This window comes from Telmatherina bonti (assembly GCF_933228915.1).
Source record: "Telmatherina bonti genome assembly, chromosome: 12".
Taxonomy (NCBI): domain Eukaryota; kingdom Metazoa; phylum Chordata; class Actinopteri; order Atheriniformes; family Telmatherinidae; genus Telmatherina; species Telmatherina bonti.
The window spans coordinates 18,448,203-18,472,998 of record NC_136610.1 but is presented as its reverse complement, the minus strand read 5'-3'; the positions used below and the strand labels follow the sequence as shown (position 1 = coordinate 18,472,998).

The following is a 24,796-nucleotide window of genomic DNA, read 5'->3' as shown; positions in this document are numbered from 1 at the left end:
ACATCGTAATCCCTAGGGAACCCGCCAGGTACCATAGCAGCGCGACCACGAGGGCAAGCTCCAGGCGACCAAGACCCCCCCGGTCCAGGCCAGGCCCCCCCATCCCGGAGGAAGGCAGCCCCGAAACCCGGGGGCCCCGGCCCCCCGCACAGCCCGCACAACAGCAACCTGGCCACCCAGCCCAGGCCAACCCCCATCCGCCCCGAACTCCCGGCTGCCTCCAGGCCCGCCCCCAAGCGACCCCAGCCTCTGGGCCCCCAGAGCTCCAAGCCGGCCAGGTGAGCAGCGCCCAAAGCAATAACCCGCCCAGACCCCCGGCACATAATATGTACTTTGTAAGATGCTAAAGTGATAAATGTTGGCTATTTTATTTTTTCCCATTATCTAGGACCTCCAGTTTGAGAACTTCTGCTTTAAAAAGACTAATGAAGGCCGATTCTGTGCTGGGAATACCTCTGGTGCTGACCGCCCAGAAAAGAAGGCTGTCAAAGCTGCTGAAAATAGTGCATGTTTCTTCACATCCTCTGTACAGCAGTGAAGAAATAAGAATATGTTCAGTGTGAGGTTTCTTCAAGTCCAATGCAAGACAGAACGATACTGGAGATCATTCTTGCCAGCAGTCATCACCCTCCAGAACAAAGCACTAGATTCTTCTAAATTAGTGTAATTGTTTTTATTTTTTTTTTATAAAATACGACAACATTGTATTTTCCTTCTGGGATAATTAAAGTATTTTTTCATTTCATTTCATTGCAAAGTTCACACACAAAAAGCAGCAGCAGCAGCCCATAAATCTGTCTGATGGTGCTTCCAAGTACAAAACTTGCTTTGCAAAATTCAAATGTAGTTTTGGACTACAATGAGGTGACTATAAAAGAAATGACGTCTGAAGTCGCTCTTATGGCATGTGCGAGTGAAAAGCGTGCTGTTTGTCTGCCAGATCTGGTGGCTGAGTGAGAGCTGATCCAAACCTTTTAATGGGAGTTGTTGGACTAATACATTAAGGCCTGGATTGCAGCACCAGGAAATACCTGAGAGGAGCACCTTTAAGGAATAAAAACTGAGCAGCCCGCAGGAATGGTTGGAAAACTTTAACCAAAGAACTCCAGTTTTCTGTGACCTCCCTTCATGATCCTGAAAGGTTCAGGTGCAGCGATTAAAGCCTTCAAACGTGCTAATGATGGTGGAATATTTCACTCTGAGTTTGTCAGTTTTATCCCCCATTAACAAGCAGGAATGCCTTCTCCTCTTCCACACTTTAAGGTGATTGGTTAATGTCTTTGGATATTTACACATTACAGACAGCACATCTATTCAGGAACACGAGAGATAACATTTGAGACATAATAAGGGTAAATTCATATAAATGTGAATATTTTGATGTGTTTGATGTTTTCATAGATCACACAACTGAAAAAGGTAAGAATTTAAAATGAAGTTTTAACTATGAATTCAATATAATTTTAAAATAAAAGTGTTTGGACGGCTTCTAAAAGTGTAGAAAAGTTAATGCCAATAAAGAGAAGCACAAAAAAGGTCCTTTTGAGTATTTTGTATTAAAACGACAAAGCAGTTTCTTTAAAATCATGAACTGACTGCAAGCAGGATCATGCTGAAACTAAGAACCTAGCAACGAAGCATCAGTCAGTATTTTTACATCATGAAACAAATGTTTTTATACTGACATGAATGTTATAACACTAAACAAACCAGAGTTTACCTAATACCGCTATTATTTCAGAGAAAATATACAAAAAGAAACCTTTTTTGTAAGAGTATTAAGTGTAAAAAAAAAAAAAAGACAATATGTCTCCTTTCATTCACAGAATGAATAATTTCACAATGACAATGGTTCTTACAAGTGTGCACAGAGGAATGGAGGCATCTGAGATACAACCTGGCCTCTGATGACTGACAGCTAATTTCACTTCAAGCCTCTGATTGGTCTGAAATGGTCCAACTTACCGGGCATAACTGAATAAACCAGTTAATGATGGAGTCTGATCCAAACCATATGGGTGCAGAGCAGCAGAGGGCATTTTGGGGGATTCTTAAGCAGATCCTCAGGTTTACATACAACCATCAGAAAGTGTATAACGTTACCCAGCTATTCAGCATCAACAGTCAATGAAGCACAAACCACTTTCCACGTTAACGGACTGCAGAGGCCTTTGAACATGAAGTGTAAAAACAACACTGCAAACTCTTCCACTACTGTCACAGGTTTTAGCGCTTGGCTCTCTTGGAAGGGGGCTCCTCTAATTTCTGTCCTCCTCGCGCTCGCACAGCAGGAGGGCTGGCCTCCCGCTTACGGCCCCCTTTCAATGCAGACTGGCCCCTCGTCCCCCTGCAACGGGGAAACAAAGAGCAAGTGTTGAACCATTTGTTAATTCTAGGGTTGTTTGTGAAAAGTGGTGCAATAACTAATTCAAGCTCACAGATTCGAGCTTGTACACTTAGAATTTAGAGTGGAGGGAGGAAAAAAAAGAAGCTGTGTTAAAGATGCAATTTAAGAACAGCCGTTTTACATTTCAGGACTTCCTTAATGTTTCTGGAATTCAGAAAAGAAATAGAAACATGTTTAACAAAGGTGCTCTGACACGAAAATAAAACAAAGGACAAAACCCAGAGAAATATCTATCAATGCTGACAATTTAAATCTGTTTTCCCAGAGATGAGAAAAGTCCCCCCAAACTACTTATGAGAACCAATCTGATCTAATTTACTATGAACCAGCTGAATCCTGATCAACTGGATTATCTGTCCAATCAAATTTCTCACAATTGGTTTGCAATTACATGTATGATTTGTACATTAAATATTGAGTTTTGATATCAGCATCTGTAATTTCTTATTAAACTAAAGAGGTAGAATTTTGCTTCAGACAACTCTGTTAGTTGCAGTTTGAGTTGTTGCTGCTCAAAGCCAAACAACGGACAAAAACCTAAAAGGTCCATTGCAAGAAAACAACACATGCAAGGAAGAGAAGCTGCACATCGATCAGAACGTAAACTCACCACCTTATCTACACATACAGCAGCATGAACTTGTGGAACACTGTATTTCATGTTTTATATAAGAACTTCATTATCTATTACTCAAAACTGGACAGATGTTTTTTTTTGTTTGTTTTGTTTTTCTTTTAATCAGAAATGTCTAACAGAATTATTGCAACTTATTTTTATACTTAGTTTTAAACCTGGTCAGACCTACTAAAAGATTTATTCTTTTTATTTCGGGAGCTAATTAAATATTCCAGGAAAACTTTGGGCAAAATGCTCTCTTTCAAAGTCCTGCAGTTGCAGTGAGGTTTGGTCAGACTCTTCTTTAAGCTCCTTCATGCTGTTGAAGCTCAATGAGACAAACTCACCGTGTGCCAGCTGCGGTCTCCTCTTTACAGTTCTGTCGATTTGCCCGGGTGGATGGTTTGCTTGGCTTGTTTCTGAAGAGCAGTAAAAGAAAATTGCTGCTTTGGTACTAATTCTTCCTCCCTTACATATTCAGTGACATTGTGCTTTCCAGAGTACAGACATTCACAGTCATGCGATCATTTATCACCACGGTGGGGAATAAAGTGCTAGAGACACACAAACCAGCTGCATTTTTTTTTTATGTCTGGTTTTCTGGCATCATTTGCATCATATTTTGACGTTATTGTAACTTTAATTAATGATCACGTTTCAATAAAATCTATGTTGTGGATCCATGACAGCGGGAATGTCTTTGGCCTTACTTTTCAGCCTCCAGGCGAGATGCAGATCGGGTCGTAGCTCTGGTTGAAGTCTCTCCGCCTTCCTCGTCCTGCTCCTCATCATTTTGCTCACCGTCCTTCTCATCAACCTTCTTGTCCTTTTTATCTATAGAAAATATGGTAAAAAAGTTACAGGAAGCATAAATTTATTACTTTGTTTTCTTTAAAGTGGGACCAGGAGCAAAACAATCCTTTAATACGAGAGAAAGTTTTAGAATCTTAAATGACATTAAAGTCAAATAACTGATTTCTACATTGTTAATAAAAACCTACCAATGAGAAATTAGCTTTACACCCGGAGAACATCAGTAAAAAGATCTACACAGGATTACGGTGATTCTGCTTACATTTTTACTGGTTATAGTCGACCATGGAGCTCTGCGGTTTCTCTCCAATTCACCACTGCTGGCTGTGTGTGTGTGTGTGTGTGCTTGTACTGGTTGTTTAAACTTTTCTCCACACAGATTCACTGACTACTTATTTACCATTTAAGACTAATCTGTTCTCAGAGCCTACACTGATCTGGAAAGAGGCCAATCCTTCATGATCTACATGTTTTTGATTATTTCTCCTTCCCTGATTATTTTTCCTGGTAAGCTGTGATATATAACACCAGATCTTATGATTTCTCATTTTGAGTGCAACAGTATGAAACCTTGGTATAATTCTTATACATTTTATTTACCTGAAGCCTCTGTAGCTGCAGCCTTCGGCGGCCGTCCCCTCCGAGCAGGCTTCTTTGGAGGGACCTCCTGCTCCTCTTGTTGCTTTTTTCGTTGCTCCTCCTCAGCCTGGAAAACACAACTCTGCTTGATACAAATGTGTAATTAAGTGTTAATAAGTACATAAGATGGTAAATGTATACGGTAAATATGCACAAATAACAATAGTTTCGAAATTTCATTTTAAACATACATTATCTGGCTTTTTCGCAGAGCAGACTTCCTCTTTAACATCCTCTGACTGGCTTGCAGAAAGACAACAGCCTGAAAAATACATGCATAATACAAAGAAGCAGCGATTTGTGTTGTTTAAATGTTGTCTTGAGAAGTTCTTTTTGTAAATATACATGTAAAGTAGTACAGCAAGCATTACACACAAGAACTCTGCTGTAATTTCACCAATAGTTCTACAGTCTATATATATTTACACACCACTGTATTGTTCAAGTTGTGCCGTGCTTTGCTCTTGTTCTTTGCTGTCCTTTATCTCCTCTTGAGTGTGGCTTTCCTGTAGGAGAATGCAGAATGGAAACACAAACAGATGGTAGAACATGACTAAAGTCACTACTATGCTGTTTTTCACAGAGATAACACCTCTTACCTCGCTGGGTTCCTCCAGCTCTTCTGATCTCTTTCTCTTCATTGCTGGTTTATCTGTAATTTAAATGATTCATCACAATTAATGCCTTAACCAGTTTCCTTTCCTCAGTTTAAATGAAAGATTTCATCTTCCTGAAGACCGGCTGTCATTGTTAAATGTATTTATTTTTCCTATTTCACAAGTTGTGAACAGGAAGGTTTTTCTGAAATTGCATTGTTCTATTTGGTCCACTTAAGCTTTGTAAGTGGACCACGGTTTATGTTGCATTGCAGGAGTCTCCAGACTCAGTCAGACTCAAAACTAATTGCAAATACTTTAAATTAGCTCCATCAGACATCAGCACTGCTGGATCCATTTCTATGCTGAAGAATGGCAAGCCACACTACAGCCAGTGGTTGCTGTTAGGTAGTTTTATCGATTAAGTCTATGTAAGGATTATTTATTTCTTATTGTTGTTCCATTTTTATTCACTTGTTACATTTTCCCTTATTTTATCCCTTTATTATTTAAATATTTAATAATTATGTTTATTTATTTATTTATTTATTTTTTCTAAGCTGTTCTTGTCTAGTCTTGTAAAATCTTTTTTAGCTCTATTTTCTAGTGTTTTCCCTCATGGGGATCCTCCATGCTAGGGGCTATGCCTACTCAATCTGCTGGGTCGTTGCCATGGGGATGGCCTTTAACAGGTTGGCCCTTGCATTGTAGCCATTTGGCTGTGGTGCAGATCTGAGCCTACCCTGAGCCGTGGCCATTTCAGTGATGATGCTTTCTGGTGTGAGAGAATCCTCTGGATATTGTTTCCTCGCAATTTGCCAAGCCACATGTTTATTCTTTTTTTTTTTTTTTTTGGTTTAAGACACAGAAGATTATTTTAGAGTTTTACCATGCAATATGGGATGGGGGGGGGGTTCAGTATATGTGTATGAATGATTATGTGTCTATTTGTTTTCCTTGTTGTTTTAATGCATGTAAAGCACTTTGCACTGCTTCATGTGTAAAAGGTGCTACACAAATAAATTTTCATTTGATTTTATCTATTCTACATGAATTAAATATGTCTAAAGATACGTCTTGGAATCTAGAGGGATGAAAAACCTTTTTGCAAACAATTCTTTTGTTAATGTTATGCAGGCAGGTAAGATGCCTGCATTTCTATTACAACATGTAAGTTAGACTGAATGCTTTTTAATAAGTTCAGTCTTTGAGATAAGTTGAGTGAAGTAAAGTGAAGTAACTTAATACTCCGGCTCTCACCATGGCCTCCAAATATCTCTCATTGCAAGTAACTATTTGTTCTTTACAGTTGTTTTTTATATAAATCAAATTAAATTGTGAAACTTTTCCATAAAAATTTGATTAAAATTAAGCGGAGAGCAAAAACTCACCTGTGTCTGGCGTCTCTTTAAAGTTTGAGCTTCTTGCACCTTCACCGTCCTCTACAGCAGGAAATGGCAGCTCGTCCTCAAATCCACTTTGGACAATGTGTGTTGATTTACTTTCCTCCTCAGCTTTCTAAAAGAATAATTGTTGGGAAAAAATATGATTTACAGTTGTGACCATTATGAATTTTGCCTTTTCTTTAATGGAAGTATGTAAATAAACTGGAGGATGATTGTACATATATGTTGACAACCCACAGAAATACATTACTGATCTCTGCACAATAAAAAGTAAATGACTTTTTTTTTTTTTTTTTTTTTAACATACTTCTTCTTTCTCAGATGCTTTCAGTAATAAAGTTTCATCAGCAGTGTCCTCAACTCTGTTCTCATCTTTCTTCTGATTATCTGTCAGTAAAAGAAAAGTAACAACATGAAAACAACCCTTTATCACCAATTATGTCGGCTAAAAGGAAGCCATTTATTTAAAGTAGGCGACTTGCCAGCTGCTGTTTCTTTAGCTGCAGCTCCTGAATGTGTTCCTCTGCAGCTTGACGGTTCCTCTGAATCTTCTACAGGTTGCTTTTTCTCTGCTTCCTCTGTGGTTCTAGGTGGTCTTCCCCTGCGTGCAGTTTTTACTTCTAACACACTGTCCTTCTCAGTTTCCTGACAATTAGAAAGGAAATAAATGACTTTAAGTGCTGTACCTGCAAATGTTTTATATGTGAGAAAAACATTATCACATCATGTGATAGGTACCGTACTTACCTCAGCAGACGGCTGCTCTTTACCTTCCTCTTCATCATCTGATGTGTTAAAAATGAAAGGGGCGCTTCAGTTAATCTTTAAATGTACTTTATCATGTAATTTCTGTTTTCCCACAACTTTACAATTATCCATGTTAAAAGACTTTTGCATCAGTTGCCAGACTTTCTTTCTTTTTTTTTTTTTTTTTTGTGAACAAACTTTCAACCCCAACCCCCATCCAGGTGATATCCTCCCCAACACATCCATCCACCAAGGCACAAACCAGCAACACACCCACACACTCGGTCTGATCACTATGGACGTATCAATAACACTCACTAAAACCAGCAGGCAATCAGAACATGAGAAAAATAAAGATTAAAATAAACACTGTATGTAAAACAAAACCCAAAATCTTAATATTTTACATAATTTTTACATATTTTACATAATATTTTATTCTGTAAAGCGTGTTGTGTTGCATTTGTATAAAAAATGCTATAGAAAGACATTTTGATTGATTTTTTTTATTGAATATAAGATATCTTTGGTTACGTGGTAAATAATGATCAATTCGGTTTTTTTGTTGTTTTTTTTAAAAAATTATTTCTAAATCTTACTGTTACAAATTTTTCTGATCATCACATGGGATGCAAACATAATCATTTCAGCGATTACCTTTCTGGCGAGACAGTTTTCGTTTGCGTCTTCCTCTTCCATCTTTTCTCTCTTCCTACAGAGTTAACACAAAGGATGCTGCATTAACATATGCAACGTTTGCACATTTAAAAATGCTAATTTCAAACAAGTTACCTTTTCTGACAGGTCTGAGCTTCTTTCACCTTCCTTGCTGTCAGTACTGGAGACATTACCTGATTTAAACAGAAAATAATGACTCAGCATGACACAGACAGAAAGAAAAGAGAAATGGTATAAATCCGTATTTAGGTCTCGTTTTAGCATAGGCTACTTGAGGTACTCAAAGCTATGAGCTGCAAGATTATATACAACATATAGAAAGTTGCATCCTCTCGTCCATCATTTTAAAAAAACAAACAGGAAGTGAAATTACTCCACATATTTCGTACCCAACAGCTTTCCATTAACAAAAGTCAATTAAGGAATGATTGAATGACTCACTTATTTGCTTGACAAGCTCGCTCTCGGATTCACCTTCAACTTCTTCACTCGTGTTGGGAATGTTGGTTTCCATCTAAACCACATAGAAACACAGGTTAACAAAGGAACACACACAGATTGTTTGAAGCCCTAAAGAAACAAATCATCCATTACCAGTGAAAGAGTTGACTAAAAACGAATGACTTGCTGAAAACTTACTGCCTGCAGCTCACTTTCCTCAGCACGAACATTTTCTTCTGCATTCTCACCCTCAGCTTCTTCTGAGGAAAAAAAAAAAAAAAAGCTAAAATAATTCTTTGGACATGCTGTTAAATAATTATCTTTTAATATGTGTCACATTTGATGTGACTGAATGCAAAAAAAAAAAAAAAAGAATCTCACCCTTATCAACAAGCATCTTTGTCTGCTTCTCTTCCTCTTCTGCTTCCACTGTCTGTTTTATTTTTTATAAAAGTTGTGTTCATGTTATTTCTTCTAAAAACCGCTAAAAATGAAGACATTAACAACTTTGTTTGGATGAAACATAAACCATTACTCACCAAGAAGCTTGTCTTTTTACCCTCAAAATCTGTCTCTATTTGCTCTGGATGACAAGAAATGGTGTTAAAAATCTGTCTTTAAAAAAAGCAGCAATATTTATGTTTTCCTGATTCTTGTACTGATCCGGCTTACTGGAAATTTCTGAAACTTGTTCAGCGGTGTCAGAAGAAGCTGCCGTGCTCACTGCTGGGCTTCCTCTGCCCTTCTCTAGATCCGACGTTACATCACCAGTCACTAAAATACAAAGAAAGAGACCAGAAGTGGATGCGCAGGTAAAATGCAGCATTTTGTGCAGTATGTCACAGAACGTGAAGAGCAGAAGAAGCAAAGTGATATAGACATTTAAAGAAACAAGCAAACAAACCTTCTTGGTCTACTTGTGCTGACACTTTTTCATCTAATTGTATCTCAGGAGAAGTTTCAACACTCTTGGCTTCTTCCTCTTTCCAAGAAATCAGACAGGTGTGTGATTCTGTATCATCCTCCTGTTTAAAGAGAAAACTGTTATTTTCTACTGTAAAAAATTTCACTTCAGCAACTCCAAAAATGGCACCACATCCTTTAACCTGACAAAAAACATTTTTAATTCTACAAATGTAGCATGCCTTTATCGGTGGAGCAGCCATCTCTGTCATTTCGGTCTCGGTTGCCTCCATTTTCCTCTCCGAGTTTTCGGACTCATCTGAAAAGAGTCGTATGTTCAGCTCGCACCACTTCTGAGAAGCTTAGAGAGTCAGTATTACAGTTATTTGCCCCTTACCTGCAGTGTCTGGTTCCTCTTCAACAAGCTCAGCCGTTTGCTGATATGCAGCTGGTGATGTCTCAGTAGCAGAAAGCTCATGTTCATGACTTGGTTGCACCTGCACAGGATGGAGCGCCCCCTCTGCGGATGCTGCAGCTTCCACCGGTTTCATGTCAGGAGGATACAGCAGTGCTTCATCCCGCGTGTCTTGACAGATTAAGCTGGAAGAGACGGTGCTGTCGGGATCCATGGAGAGCAGCGTCAGAGCCGCTTCTTTCATTTTCATGTCGGCATCCTGAAGCTCCGTCTTGGGTGTCGCTTCCTCTCTAAGGCACTCTGGCGGAAGTCTCGCCTCTGCTGAAGTACAGACATCCATGAGCGTCAGCAGGGCGTCGTTCTCCGGTGGAACGGCTGGCATTTCACCGAGCTGAGACCCTGACTCTCCCTCGGGCGGCTCAGGTGTGATGTCACTCAAAGCGTCACAGGTGTCGTCTGAGAATGAAGTGGTGACCGTGGTGGTGACGGGGTCGGAGTCCGGGCTGGTTTCTTGGATGGGTGCTTGTTTTGTTGGTGTCTCTTCTGTCTCAAGACTCAAAGAAACTGATGAAGACTTGAAGCATTCGTCAGACTTTTCCTGTTTTTCTTCTTTTGTTGTCTTTTCTTCTTGAGTATCATCTTTCTTTTCTGGAACTTTATCCTTCTTCTCTGGTTTCTTCTTTGAACTTTTCAGGTCTGACTTTTCATGTGAAGTTTCTCCGGTGACTTTCCGCTGCTCCTTTGCATTTCCATCTTTCCTCTTCTCCTTTGTCCCTTCAGGCTTGACGACACCTGCAGCACTTCTGACATCTGAAATCTGAACTTTCTTAACAGTCTTTAATGACAAAGGAATCTTTGCCTCTTCTTTGGATTTGACTTTAATTTTTTCTGTGATCTTTCCTTTTTCTGTTGATTTGACCTTTTTTGGATCTTTATCCGTCTCAGAACTTGACTTTTGGATCTTCTGGCTGTCTTGATCTGCTTTCGTCTTTTCCTTCTCACTCTCTGTTTTTGATTTGGGTTTGTCTCCAGACTTGTCCTCAGTGTGACTCTTTGACCTCTTCAACACTTCCTTGGAGTGTTTTTCTCTCTTTTTGCTGCTATCTAAGCCAGGCTCTATTTCTGAGCGATCCTCAGAGGAGCCGGCTGAATCTGGACGAAGCAGATGCTTAAAATCACTTTTAACTGAAGATTTTTCTGCTTTGGCCTTTTCCTTTTCTTTGAGCTTATCTTTTTCCCTGATTTTGTCCTTTTCCTTCTCTGCTTTGACACTTTCTCCAGACACCACCTTCATCTTCTTGGCATCTTTACAGCCTCCCTCATCAGGAACTCCTTCAGCCATCTTGCCTTCTTTAGAACTTACTACCATTTTCTTTTCACTTTTGATCTTCAGCTTCTTCTCGCCTTTCTCCTCAGAAGATACTTTAACAGCAGTTCCTTCCTTCATCTGCGACTCGTCAAGCTGGTGTTCAGATTTTTTCTCCTGCTTCTGCTTGATCTTGGTGCGCTCGTCAGAAAAGCTGCGTTCCTTGTCTTTGCGTTCTTTAGAATGAAGATCTTTGCGGGAAAGACGGTCAAATTTCCCAAATGAACGTTGTTTGAGAGCCTCTTGGGAGCCTTGTTCCAGATCCAAGATGAAGGAGTGTGTCCTGCCTTTGTCTGGCAGCTTTTTGGTGTCACTGGAATCTTCAGAGATGCTGCCGCTCATCCTTCTGTGCTTCTCATCAGAGGATGCAGATTCTGACAGGTTTCTCTTCAGTTTAGGTTGTGGGGTCTTTGAGCTGGAAGATTTCATTTCCTAATTTGAAAAAAAACCCCAACAAAATAAAAAAATTTTAAAACACTGCAAGCTGATGATAAACCTGTTGCCTAAATCTATTTTATTCTCAGTAGCGTTCACATACTGCTTTCTTGGTTAGGTCTCCCATATTTCCTTTCTTCTTACTTGAAACGTCTTCCTCTTTTCTGAAAAGCAATAATCACACATGCGTTTGCATCGTACAGAATGCAAAAATATCTGAAGATCAGGCAGTCATCTGAAGGTGCTGCATGTATTAGTCTCTTAACTTTGATGGCCCACCTTGAGTCTAGTTTTCTCTTCCGGTTGAGAGCCATTTTTTTCTCCAAAACTTTCCTTTCTTTCCGGGCCTCTTTGGCTTTGGGGCACTCCAGCGATGCAAAGTCTGCATTCTTTTGTTTTAGGTGATCTGTGGAAGACATGAGGCACAACAAATGGAGCAGCTAATTCACATAGTACATATTGTTGTTCTGAGGAGAAGATGGATTAATGAAAAGGAAATTATGGTTCTCATTGTCTTGATCTCTTATTCAATTCAATAAATTTTATGTGACACAGACTGCTCTCGTGTTAAAACGATCACATAAATAATTAAACACATAAATAAAACATAGAACCAATACTATAAAAAAAACAAGACTATTGATAAGATAAGATGAAGCTAAAAAAGTATGAAAAAGTGACATTTGTCTCACAGGCACTAAAACTGCAGCTAAGATGTTGCTATGTAAAAACAGAGTTCAGTGATGCAACAGCTCCAGGATAAAAACGGTTTTTCAGCCTGTTTGTTCTTGCTTTAAACATCCTGAAGCGTCTACCTGAGGGCAACAGCTCAAAAAGTTGATGACCAGGGTGAGAGGAGTCTCTGAGGATACTCTATATGATGAATATAAAATCATCTGCATGTTCTTTTCTGTTTTAATCAAGTTAACATAAAAAAAAAAAAAAATGTGTGAACCCCTGAGCTAAAAAGTAAACAGGACTACAATAAATGATGGTCTCCAATAGACTATTAAGTTTCTTTTATGTAGTACAAGATATATATTCTGCATAGTTAGAGTAGTTCAGTAAGCTTGCTTTAGTAGATTCATGCATAAAACAAAGTGTTCTGTTCAAGGCCTGTTTCAGCTTTGACTGTTGTTATCTTCAAGCTGGCAGTTGTTTTGACTAGTGCTGCCAGGCAAGGGTTGTTTGTGTATGCTTAAAGAACGCTGTAACACTCTGAGCAGGGGCAGAGTGAGCGAGACCTCTCACTCGGTCTGTACATGGTCAATAAATTGAACAGAAAACAGTTGATTTATAGATTTATTTCTCATCGGATAAATTCCACAGGTGGGTTGAGATCCCGTTGTGATCGACCGAAACCATTGATTGTGGCCCTCTGTGAATCTATTTGGATTCAGGTGGCCTGCCCCTCAGTTCGGTCCCGGAAAAAACCCATGAGATCCTACTTCTGACACCAAATTGTCGTGGAATTTATCCGATGAGAAATAAACTAGAAATCAGTTGTTTTCTGTTCAATTTATTGACCATGTCAAGATGTTGCAAGCGAGAGGTCTCGAGAGCTCTGCCCCTGCTCAGAGTGTTACATGGCCCGGATTAATCTATACTTAGCAAATACTTTTATGTAGCATTAAGCAGAGGAGACAAGAATTGAGAACACATACAAGTGCTATTTTTTCTACTTTTAACAAAGGTTAAAGCACATGACAGCTGACACACAACAGAAAGAAAAACCTTGCTCTTCAGCCTGTGCTGCTTTCTGTTTCCGCTTTTCTTCCATTCGCTCTCGGTTCTGCTGCCGCTTCAAGAGCCTCTCCTCTTTTTCTTTTGCCTATGAGAACAGGTTAATGACACGGATAAATCACAAATTTGGGATGACACAAATCAGAATTATATTGCTTTAAAGCTTAAAATCATCTTCGCCATCACGTATACCTACACTGATGACGCACACTGAAAGTTTCTACATAAAGAACCTCACCGCAGATCTGCGACGCTCCTCCACTGTGACCTCATCATCTGAGTCGCTGTAGTAACGGGAGTACAAGAAGGGTTTGTGAACGTAAGCCTTGCGGCGAGGTTTAGACTCTTTGTCTTCATCTCCTGTGTCTCCGCTGGTGGGTTTCTTCTCTGCTCTCTCAGTTTGATCTGAAGATTTACACCGAGAAGAAAACATTCAGCGCCAACAACCAGTCAGCATTTTTAAAATGTCGAAGCAATTCTGTGGAGGCAACAAGGTCTCCAAAATGTTTACAAGCCAAAAGAATTGTCAAAAGAATTTAGGCAGGAACAGAAAAGTTTTCCAGTCAGAGACCATCCGGTGGAAGCTCCCCCTCTTCAGAAGATTCAGACGGCTGCTCCTCCTCATCACTTTCTTCCTCAAAAGATGACAGGTCGCTGGTGTGGACAGAGCTCACTGTGATGTCACTCAGGCCTTCCAGGTCCGAGTCCTCCAAAGAATATTCTGCATGGCAAAGACAACATTTATTTATCAATAGTTTTAATTAAAATAGGTGCACTTGAAAACTAAAATAATAGAAATAAATAATATAAACACCTAAATTACAAGGTAGTTTTTGAACACTTATGTGCTTAATAATTGTTTTCTGTTTCTGACATAGAAATAACTAAAATAATTTTCAATCAGCAAAAGGAGGAACCCGAAGCAATGACAATGTTAAGTTAACGGCTGCATGGTGGTGCAGTGGTTAGCACTGTGGCGTCAGAAAGAAGGTCGCTGGTTCGAGGGGGGAGGCTCAAACAGTGGCCTTTCTGTGTGGAGTTTGCATGTTCTCCCAGTGTATGTTTGGGTTCTCTCCTGCTACTCCGGCTTCCTCCCACCGACCAAAGACATGCATGTTATGTTAACTGGTTACTCTAAATTGTCTCTGAATCAGACAAGCAGTTAAGAAAATAATAACTATAGTTTTTATTTACTTATTTATCCATTCATTCATTCGTTCTGTTTAATCTTGGCCAGGACACGTATGTGTGCAACAGATGGTGTGTGTGTATGGAGGAGTGGACCCCCTTTCAGGGTCACCTCAAACATTCACGCTCACACTCACTCCTACGGCTACAGCCATTGAACTTGTTAACATCTTAAATGACATTTTACAACTAAATAAACTGTTTATAAATGCTGGATTATAAATAATTACATTTAAATCTTTTATAAATTTCAAACCGAGTCAGTAAATATTGACAAAATATTCAAACTGTACATTAAACTGTATTTACCACTATCTAGACTAAATCAGTTCATTCAATCACAAGCTCATTTTCAATTGACATCCCATCTGCCTGTGTTTTCAGTACATGTTCATCGGCTTTTTGGAAATAAATGAAAATGATAAACTATTAAAAGTGGATTAATCATGAAAACAAAACAGGTAAAACTACACAAATATAAAAATGCACAAAAGGAGATGATAGCTTACCCTCTTTTATCCTCTCTCTTGCTTTCTGCTTAGCTTGGCTTGTAGATTTCAATGCATCGTCATCATCCTGTTTCTCCTCTGATGGTTTTCCACTTATTTTACTGGTACGTCTGTCTTTCTCCTCCTCTGTCTGCTCCTGATTTCCAGACTCCTCCTCTTCCATTTTAATGTCTTCCATTGACCTTTCTTTGTCTAGTTCCATATGTTCCTGTATGTTTTCTGTCTTGACATCTGATGCTTCCACTTTTGCCTCCTCTGCCTCCTCCTCAAGTGACTTCCCATCTTGGCTATTGTCACCTTCATCAACAATATTCATATCCTGCACATTCTCCTCCACGAGCTGCATGAGGCCATCTGAAACTTGGCCTTTAGGGCCTTTTTCAGTTACTGAGCTGGCTCTGACACTCGCCTCCTGGTTGAGAGACGTTATGGTGTCAAGGATAGACATGGCATCGCTGGCAGCTGTGGTGGTTGGAGTTGACAATGAGGCTATAAAAAGATAGACATATATTAAAGATCTGTTCACTCTGAAACAAGAATATTCCCCTTTCTTTGGAGCAGAGCAGATGAAAAGCAGGAAGTGTTGAGTACCTTGCTCAGGGATGGTGCTGTCTGGTTTTATCTCAGCTGGAGGCAGAAGGGGTGGCAGCTCCTGTGAGCAGCTGCCTGGTGATAGAAATTCACGAACTACCCTCTCCACCTGTGGCCTGAAGATATGGTTGATTTTGGGATCCACCACTTGGGTCACAATCCTGTCCACTCCCTGCTCCAACATGCCAGATCTAAGAGATGCAGTTTGTTTTTAGTGTAGACCAGGGATATCCAGCTCCATTTCTAAAAGGCTGCAGATTTTAGATGTCTCCCTGCTGCAATACATCTGATTCAAATTAAAAGGCTCTCTTCCACACTTACTTGTCTAGTTCACTATGTTTACCCATTAATCTGATTCTGGTGTCCTGCAGCAGGAAACATCAAAATCCAACTTTGGATACCCCTGATGTGACTAGTTATATGAATAACATGAAATGGCAATAGATTTAAAATATATATATATATATATATATATATATATATATGTATATATATTTAAAAAGGAAAAGATATTGTTTCAGGCTTACTGTAAGACAAGCTGCCTGATGTTGTTTCTGAGCTGGTTTTTGTTCAAATGAGGGCTCCATGTGTGGTTAGAAAGGTGATTAGAGACAAAGTTGTCCACTCTCTGTTTCAGGTTCAGGTAAGCTGGCTGCAAAAGATATTCAATGTTTCCTTTAAAAAGATTAACACACAAAAGCAATGCTCTTTTTTTATCATATACATTGTGTTTACACTCTAAATGATTGTTAATCTCAAATAAATATACCACACACAAGAATAATTACATAGTTAAGTCAAAGGAGGAAAAATATTATCCGGAACCATTTAATAAGTAAGATTAAGTTCCGATGTAAAAGCTGCACTAATAAAATGCCGCTTAAACTAAATTTAGCTCAATTATCAACTTTACAAACTATATAAGCACTAAACTCATAGATAATAGCTTGAAATACGCGGTGGAGAGTATTTCTGCCCTTACCTTTGTATCAACATCAGCCAAGCAGTCCCTCCTGAACTGGTCGAAGAGACCCTGTGTTTTTAAATGACCCACGATCATAGAGACAAGCTGCGGGTCTCCTGGTGGTAAACCAGCCATGTTTCAGTGTAGTTCTAAATGGTCAAAAGTGAAAATACTGATAGTCATCAGGTAATATCTGTCCTTAACGCACAAGCTTTCTGATATTTGTTGTGACGTTCAAAGGCTTGACCCGGAAGTGTCCATCAACCAATCATAAGAAAAGCGCTTTAAAATGAACCGGAAGTTCTAAATGCAGGCGTTTCCCCTGACAAAATAAAAGCTACAAAATACGAAACATTAGCTGCGAGTACTGTACTTGAATGCTGCCTCCAGGGATTTAAAAAAGGTAAACGTTTAATACATCATACGTATATTAGGTGAAAAAGTTTTTCTTTCACTAACTATAGACTGACAATTTCATCGTCCATCCACGTGAATCCACGTACTGTAACCGCATGTTCAAGTGGCGGCCTCAAGCGGTTGCAGCAAATTATAACCAACACCTACGCAGTCACATTTTTAAACGACAGATGAAATTGCTAAATCTATCAACCGATTTTATTGCATCTGTTCATGCAAATAACAATCTGTCAAGTTGCTTATCATTTCTATATGTTAGATGGGGTGCCAAGAAGTTGGGCGCATTGACGAAAATCTAAAAGTGAACATCTGGCAGCGGTGGGATTCGAACCCACGCCCCCGAAGAGACTGGAGCCTTAATCCAGCGCCTTAGACCGCTCGGCCACGCTACCAATTGGGCTAACGTGTTGTAGAGACCGAATTCCCATAATGCATTGTTCCGCTGCGACGAATGGGCACGAAGTCCACAATCTGTTCAATCTGTTTTTTATGTACCCTTGCTCCAACAACATACCTGTTGAGTATCCCGTTTTGACAGAGAAACTCCCACCACGAACCACTGGGTGGTTGCCAGAGAATTTCCATTATTTTAAAATCCAGAACTTGACAGATATGTCAAACACTGGTCCAACACAGCCGACTCGACAGCGAGGCTTTGTGCAGAACCCGATAGCTGTTAGATCCAGTTAATTTAATTCTGTTGAAGCAGAAATAAATAGGAAATCTGCTGCATTGCGGACCTCGTAGGACCGACTTTAAGATCCTAGTTTCTAACTCAGATTCTCTTCACATCAGTGTAGATATGTTCAAAGGCGGTCCTTAACGATTGCTGTCCCACCACACCTCGGGTCCATTAAATGAGTCTCACCCACGGCCAACGAAGTTCTGCACGGCATATTATAGTCAGGTGCATTGAAGCAAGGATGGAAAACCTGCAGATTTAAACAGTGTCTCCAGAAGCAAATGTCGTTTTGTCAATGGTAACACTGCCAACACCACAGCCCAACAGCAAACTCCGCTTCTAACTGGTTTGCAGCGACTTTATTTACAACTAAAATAGTTTTACTGGGATTTGTCTGCATTGTCCAGTGTGCAATATGTATTTGGGGGGGGGGGGGGGGGGGGAGGCAAACACACATACTTTTGATCTTTTGCATCGCTTGTAGGCTGTGTTTAGTTATTTGTAATCTAATAATAAAGGTCTCTTGTTGGATTATCATTGTTTAGTTTTGCCATTTTTGCCTGCCTGATTGACATCTGAATGATCAGCGATTACTGAAGATCTGCCCATCTACCTGAAAAGGCCTTTGCCGTTCCGATAGATCAGCAGCGGCTTGACATTGACATGGCCACATTTCTGGACCCCCCTGAATACATGGCTCTTCAACAAACACATCCTTCCATATTTTTCTTTGGCAAATATCTAGTCAGCAGTCCTCATAAAATGGTAATATATATAAAGATGTAACATATGCATGCACCTTCAATAATTTCAAAGATTATAAATAACACTTAACCTTTAATGAACCCCAAAAGCATCATGTCTTGACCTCCAAATTAAAAGATGAACCAAATTTGTAAAATTATTACCAAATCCTGAACTAAGCAGTATTTAACAAATACACAAATAATATATATTTTTTATTGGAAATTTAAAGTATAGCCCAAAAGAAATTGGAAAATGATTTCCAACCCAAGTAACAAACACATCATTAAATGGAGAATATACTTAACTGTAGGCAGTCTAAAAATGAGACTTTGAGATCAACACAACAGAAAACAGAACCATCTTATGAGGTTTAATTAAAGAATGATTAAAAACAACAAAACAACTCTTGGGATAGCACCCATAAAAAAGACATAATACTGTACACAAAAAGATATATGGATCAATGACAGAATAATAACCATCCTATAATAAAAACTGACAACACCTAATGTATACAATCATACAGCATGCCAGAATAATGGCAGTTCGAAGTTAGTGCCAGTGATACTGAATCATGCTTGTGCAGTTTATTGTAGAGGGCAGATAAAAACACCCCTCGGAGGCAGACAAGAAGGCTCAGGATTTCTGCATGGAGCAGGTTGGAGGCAGGAGTCTGTGGGAATTGGTGCGCACCCACGGGTGGTCAATAACTTTCTCAAGAGAGAGACGATCAATGGGGTTGTGGCGAAGCAGCTTTGAGATCAGGTCTTGTGCGCCTTCGGATACAACTTTTGGGAAGTTTAAATCCACCTGTGAACAGCAGTAAGGCAGTTATATATAAGCACAACTAAAGAAAAACCTCACCGAGATTTCAACAAATTCTCCCCGCAAAACTGAATATAAGGCACAATGTTGTATTTCATATTTTCAGAGATAAACCACTCTTTAAATGTATATATGGGATTTTTCTTCTCCAAAAAGAAAAAGGTATCTGGAAACAAGTTGCATTAGTGGAAACTTTCTTAAAACCCTTGTTGATTTGCTAGGAAAGTCTAGTTTGTGTGCACTCCAACTCACAAACCAAAACACAGATCTTATGCACCATTTTAAATTGGCTGAGAAAAAGATGTTAACCATAGTCCACCTGTGTTGATGTCTTACACAGGTTACTTGACGATTAACTAATACTGTGCCGATACAAAAGTATTGGCACAAAAATTATTACTAGAAGGTCCTTTAATGCTATGGTGTAAAACAACTAACATCAAATATTTTGCTTAAATGACACTAAAACATTACAAATTGAAACCTCAGTACTAGTTAGGCAAACCCTCAGAGGATTCTGTAGGGTTTCTCTTCAATAAAAACAAAATGACTCCTGGAAATCATTCCTCTTGGACTAATTTATTTATCTGCCTGAGCACATCAAACACCCACAGACAGACACAAATACCAACCTTCATAATCCTTTTGTATGTTTCTGTGTGACTAGCAGTTTCAAAAGGTGGGTTGCCAACAAGGCATTCGTAGCAGAGGACACCAATACACCACAAGTCCACCTTCTCACTGTGGGTGTGCCCCTCAATCATCTCTGGGGGAAGGTAGTCCAGTGTTCCACACATAGTACGACGCCTATCAAGGTTTAACATAAAGTGAGCAGAAAAGTAGAGCCAGCATTGACCACCTTCCCAAGACAGTGCACAGTAGGGCTGGGCGATATGATGACATAGATCGTTTGGACGATAGAAAATGTCTATCGTTTCATTGAGGCTCTATCATTTAAGCCACGATAAGGTGCTTTGCTGCAGTATTTTCCGTCAAGATGCGCTTTACAGAATGCAAGCTGCAATATAAAAACAAACATGGAGAAAGATGTAGCAGACCTGTTTCAGAGCAGGTAATTCTCAAAAAGACGACTAGCTGAACAAAACTGACGACCTTGTTCATAAAAGAGGGAAAATTTCTGTTGCCTAGATGTGGCTTGGATATAAAAAGACCGACGTGGAACTGACAACAGACTAGTTTACAGTCCTAACAACGGACTCTGACACAACTAAATCATTTTATCACCTTCGCAAAAAATTTGGATACAGAATACAGAATAAAGAAAGGAGTCAACGAGCAAAAGACACGTGAAATGGTGGCAAAAGCGCTCATAATAAACTTCAGATGGAAACGCTGCAACAGGCTTTTCCCTGTGAAACGTCATATAGCAATAGTTCCCACAGATGAAAGGAGATCACTGCTGCTGTTGCCAAGCACATCTGACAAATAACTGATAATTGACACAAAATTACACCAAAAATTTTATATCATTAGGGGGGTATAATATGAGCTATATCGTGATATGAGATTTTGGTCATATCACCCAGCCCTAGTGCACAGCAGTAAATACATGTTTATAAATATCACAGTGCTGCTTTGATACCCATGTTTCTCACCTTAGAGAGGGAGCATGGACAGACCAACCAAAATCAGCAATTTTCAGCTCTCCACGGTAGCCAAGAAGTAAGTTTTCTGGTTTGATGTCACGATGAATCACTTTCTTCTCATGGCAGTACATTAGAGCATCAGATATCTCTTCCATGTACTAAAAAGTAAAATAGATTTGCATTAGTTTATAACTACACTTAAAAAATTGAAGCGATTAAATTCAATGTTTACACTTTGAAGAACATTCCAAGTCATTTTGATTTAGTTTACAACTAATAAGATGTTTGGTTCAGCACTCACCGTTGCAGTACGCTGATCATCAAATCGTCCATATTTCTGTAGTTCTTTGTACATTTCACCACGAGGGGCATACTCCAGCACTAAGAACACCCTCTTACGGTCGTGGAAATAATTGTAGAAACGCAGAATGTTGGGGTGCCTTTAAGAGAAAACAAGTTTACACTGAGAAAGCTTGCTGTATATAGGGGGAAAAAACATGATCAATGTAAAAGATTAAAATCGTAAATGAAAGAGTTAAATGCAGTAAATGTGGCATTTACTTATTTTATACACACATTATGTGTATATATATATATATATATATATATATATATATATATATATATACACATATATATATATATATATATATATACACATACATACATACACACACACACACACACACACACCCACACAGCTTCGCAGCTGCTGCGATTAGAGAAAACTACACGTTCTTTTATTGTTATTCACCAAGAGTCCCGATACCCTGATGCTCGTTTGTCTTTAAATAAACTCAATTGACTAAGTTAGTAGCAGAAGTAGTGCGTGCGTCAGTGTAATCGGTGTACCAGGAAATTGTGCTCCAACAAAGGTTCTGTGATTAAATGCGTTATCTAAATAATTAATCGTAATTAACATGTGTAAAGCCCCACCCCTAGTATATATAGTTCTCATTCTCAAGATAACATCTCTATAGCAATTACTATGTCCAAACAAATCAGACAAAGGTTATTTCTGATTTATTGGTTATCTAATATCTAACGACTTTGTACAGACGCATCATAAATTTATCTTCTTTCCTCTGGCACAAAAAAACAACTGTGTGATCAAAGCATTGTCAACGTGTGTAAAAAATGGTCAAAGCTGTATGAGGTGTGATCGTTCATAAATGCCAACTCCATAAATGGGGTGTTCAAACACAAAATGTGCTTTAATACAGTGGCAACTGAAGGTCACTAACTTGAGATGGGCTTGAATCTCAATCTCCCTCCTGAGTTGATGCTCGACACCTTCCTTCTCCATTTGTGACTTGAACAGCACCTTTAGCGCCACAATGGCCTGGAGCTTCTTCACGCGTGCAAGGTACACATTGCCAAACTTGCCCTTTCCAAGTGGTCGACCAATGTCAAAGTCATCAATAGAAATTTTCCTAGAGGAAAGTATAAAGAATGTTTGAATACATAAAGTTACTTGAAACATGAAAACAACCTGAAAGGTAGAACCCAGGCAACTTACTTAGGTGGAGAACTAGAGGATGAGCCAACACATTCTCTTCCAGGACCTGAACATGACAACATAATACTCATAGCAGACATGTACAATGGGTAATGTTTTAGGCATTTTGCATATTAATAAGTTATTAATGTTGACATCAATTCATAATGGTTTTGGCCGTATTTGAGGAGAAAGAAATTACCTGTGACAGCATTTTTCATTGTTTCTAGCCGGGGCTTCACCAGAATGCGCTGTGGTCCTGCAACCATACTTGGCGTTGCAAACTGATCAAACAGAATAAAAATGCAGTTTGTAAAATTTTCATATACCTTACTTAATCACTACAAATATTTTACAAAGACAAAGAAAATAGACGACAAAATCATAGCAGCAATTAATGCATCATTGCATTTTATTTGAATCAACCCCCCAATACTTTGATACAACTTCAGCCCAATGAATCTACAGTCTGTCCCAAGTGCGATCACACTGAAAAAATATGGTGGTTTAGCACCAAGGATCAATAATCACTTATTCACTTACAGTCATTATTACTTACTGGTTTTCGGAGACTCTTGGGCTCGTAATTTTCCTTATTCTGTAAAAAGATCAGACAGCTCAGAGGAGGTCGGATACGTGTTTGTGGATTCACGGCTACAAAAGATGGTGGGCCAAACAACCAACGTTGCTGAGCTGCATCCAGGAGCTTAGAGCTGTTATATGTGTCGTTGCTTTAACACTGTCTAATAAACTAATAAAACCTGATATGAGAACTAAATTAAACTTCTATTACCATAGTTGTATAATTTACCACTGTTACTCCAGTATTTGCTGCAAAACAAACTGGGTTTAATTGAAAACGTTACGTTGCCCCCTTTAAACGGAACATGATGGGTAAACTGGACAAAGTAAAAGTTATACCCATTATTTCTAAACTTCTAAACTTTAGCCGAACTTAATGATTTATTTAAAAAAGCACCTGCTGGTTAACATTTGTTCCGCTATGAACATACAGTCGTCGTTTGATAGCAAAACAAGCTGATAGCTAGGTAACCTAACGTTAGCTAGTCTACGTAAGTAACAAACCATGTCATAGCAGAATGATAATAATTACCGATTGTTAATGTTCTGGGTTAATAACTTTTGCAACTCGCTGTCAAAAATATACACAGAGATATTTCTTACCTGCATTTTAGTTAAGAAACTCGGTGTATATTGCACAGCGTGAAAAGGCCCGTCTTTTTCTTCGAAACTATATAGAATAAATGGCCGCCAACATTTTCAAAATTCGGCACTACTGGGATGTGATTGGTCGGTTTGCAACACAGGACGTTCCCATTGGTCTGAATTTCAACATAAGGAAGAGTGTGATTGGGGGAGATTAGTTGACCCGCCTTCTTTATTTTTCCTGTTTGACAAGTGGGTCCACTCCATTTACTATTCATGCTACCGTGCAGTTTGTCACTTGGGCGGGGTTTTCACAACATTTAAACCGGTCGATAAGAGGGGGCATTGATAATCTGAATCAATCATTTATGTTTTCAGAGGAGTTGAATGTTATACATGATCCTAATCTTATTCTATAAATAGTGCTATAATTTTAGCTAGTAATCTATGTGGTAAATCCACCCATTTTTCTAATCATCAATGGATTAACCGATACACAATTTCATGATTTAACCTATCAAACCAAATACCCCCACATGCAATACCTTAATGTTTCACTACATTGCAGTTTGTTTGTGTTTAACATTGAAAGCGTTTATGCTTTTTCATTGCGAAATATCTTTCATAATGTATTTTTCAAAGAGATGTGAATTCAGTATATAGTTCTTGAAAATAGCTTTATTCAAAATTATTTCTCTTTTACAAGATTATCATTCAAATTCAACAGAGGTCAGAGTAAAGACACACATATTCAACTGTTTTTCTTGTTAATACAGTAAAGACGCTTCAACATTGTCCATTTCGTATTTTACAAATTTAATCACATCAGCAAAGACTGAGCAAGTATAGGCAACTGGGACATGAGAAATATTCATTCAAGTTATTCTGTGCATTGATATCACCACAACCCAGCACCTGCACGTTCTGAATGTAAACAATGTTAAAATCAGTTAAGCAGGAAACAGGTGGGTTTTAAATTTTCTTAGGTTCTGACATTTTAGCCAGCACCTGCATAACCAGACAGTTGAACAGTGTCAGTTTGACTTGTTCTAAATTGTGACTGAGTTTAAAAGAACCTACAACACAAAGATTTTTTTCTTATTTGTAATGTATTTATTTCCCTCACATGTACATTAGCACACCCACTGATTGCCCTTGAAAACATTGAGGTAAACTGAGTGGTTGAAATACACGATACATTATGAGAAAAATTCATATCTCTTAAATATAAAAATGAATTCCATTTCATTCATGAAGTGGTAAGTCTTCATTTATTACCTCTCACAACATTAATTAAAAAAAAGCAATGGCTTTGAGGATTTTTTCATGATTTCTACATAAACATGTTGACGTAATTTAACCAGACACATAACAAGACAATCTGAAGTTATTCAAT

At 38.8% G+C, this 24,796-nt stretch overlaps 2 protein-coding genes across 2 annotated transcripts; both read right to left on the bottom strand.

The window, feature by feature from the left end:
- Window positions 1-1,814: 1,814 nt before the first annotated feature.
- On the bottom strand, window positions 1,815-16,685 carry bod1l1 (biorientation of chromosomes in cell division 1-like 1). Its single transcript, XM_079250067.1, has 28 exons — window positions 16,476-16,685; window positions 16,021-16,145; window positions 15,494-15,684; window positions 14,903-15,391; window positions 13,777-13,926; window positions 13,444-13,610; window positions 13,197-13,293; window positions 11,742-11,868; window positions 11,566-11,626; window positions 9,644-11,459; window positions 9,489-9,565; window positions 9,248-9,368; window positions 9,016-9,117; window positions 8,542-8,603; window positions 8,344-8,416; window positions 8,017-8,075; window positions 7,882-7,936; window positions 7,225-7,262; window positions 6,960-7,122; window positions 6,785-6,864; window positions 6,463-6,589; window positions 5,075-5,127; window positions 4,906-4,981; window positions 4,667-4,737; window positions 4,437-4,557; window positions 3,734-3,857; window positions 3,371-3,442; window positions 1,815-2,347 (listed from the first exon to the last, which is right to left on the bottom strand). Exons 1-28 carry the CDS (start codon window positions 16,590-16,592, stop codon window positions 2,227-2,229), a joined length of 4,935 nt encoding a protein of 1,644 aa, XP_079106193.1. The 5' UTR covers window positions 16,593-16,685; the 3' UTR covers window positions 1,815-2,226.
- A 2,254-nt stretch (window positions 16,686-18,939) lies between these two features.
- Window positions 18,940-23,424, bottom strand: aurkb (aurora kinase B; the record flags this gene model as incomplete). Its single annotated transcript, XM_079250066.1, has 9 exons — window positions 18,940-19,113; window positions 19,761-19,935; window positions 20,745-20,893; window positions 21,037-21,175; window positions 21,980-22,168; window positions 22,255-22,300; window positions 22,436-22,517; window positions 22,793-22,831; window positions 23,419-23,424. The coding sequence occupies 9 exons, from the start codon at window positions 23,422-23,424 to the stop codon at window positions 18,940-18,942; spliced, it is 999 nt and encodes a 332-aa protein (XP_079106192.1).
- Window positions 23,425-24,796: the final 1,372 nt, after the last annotated feature.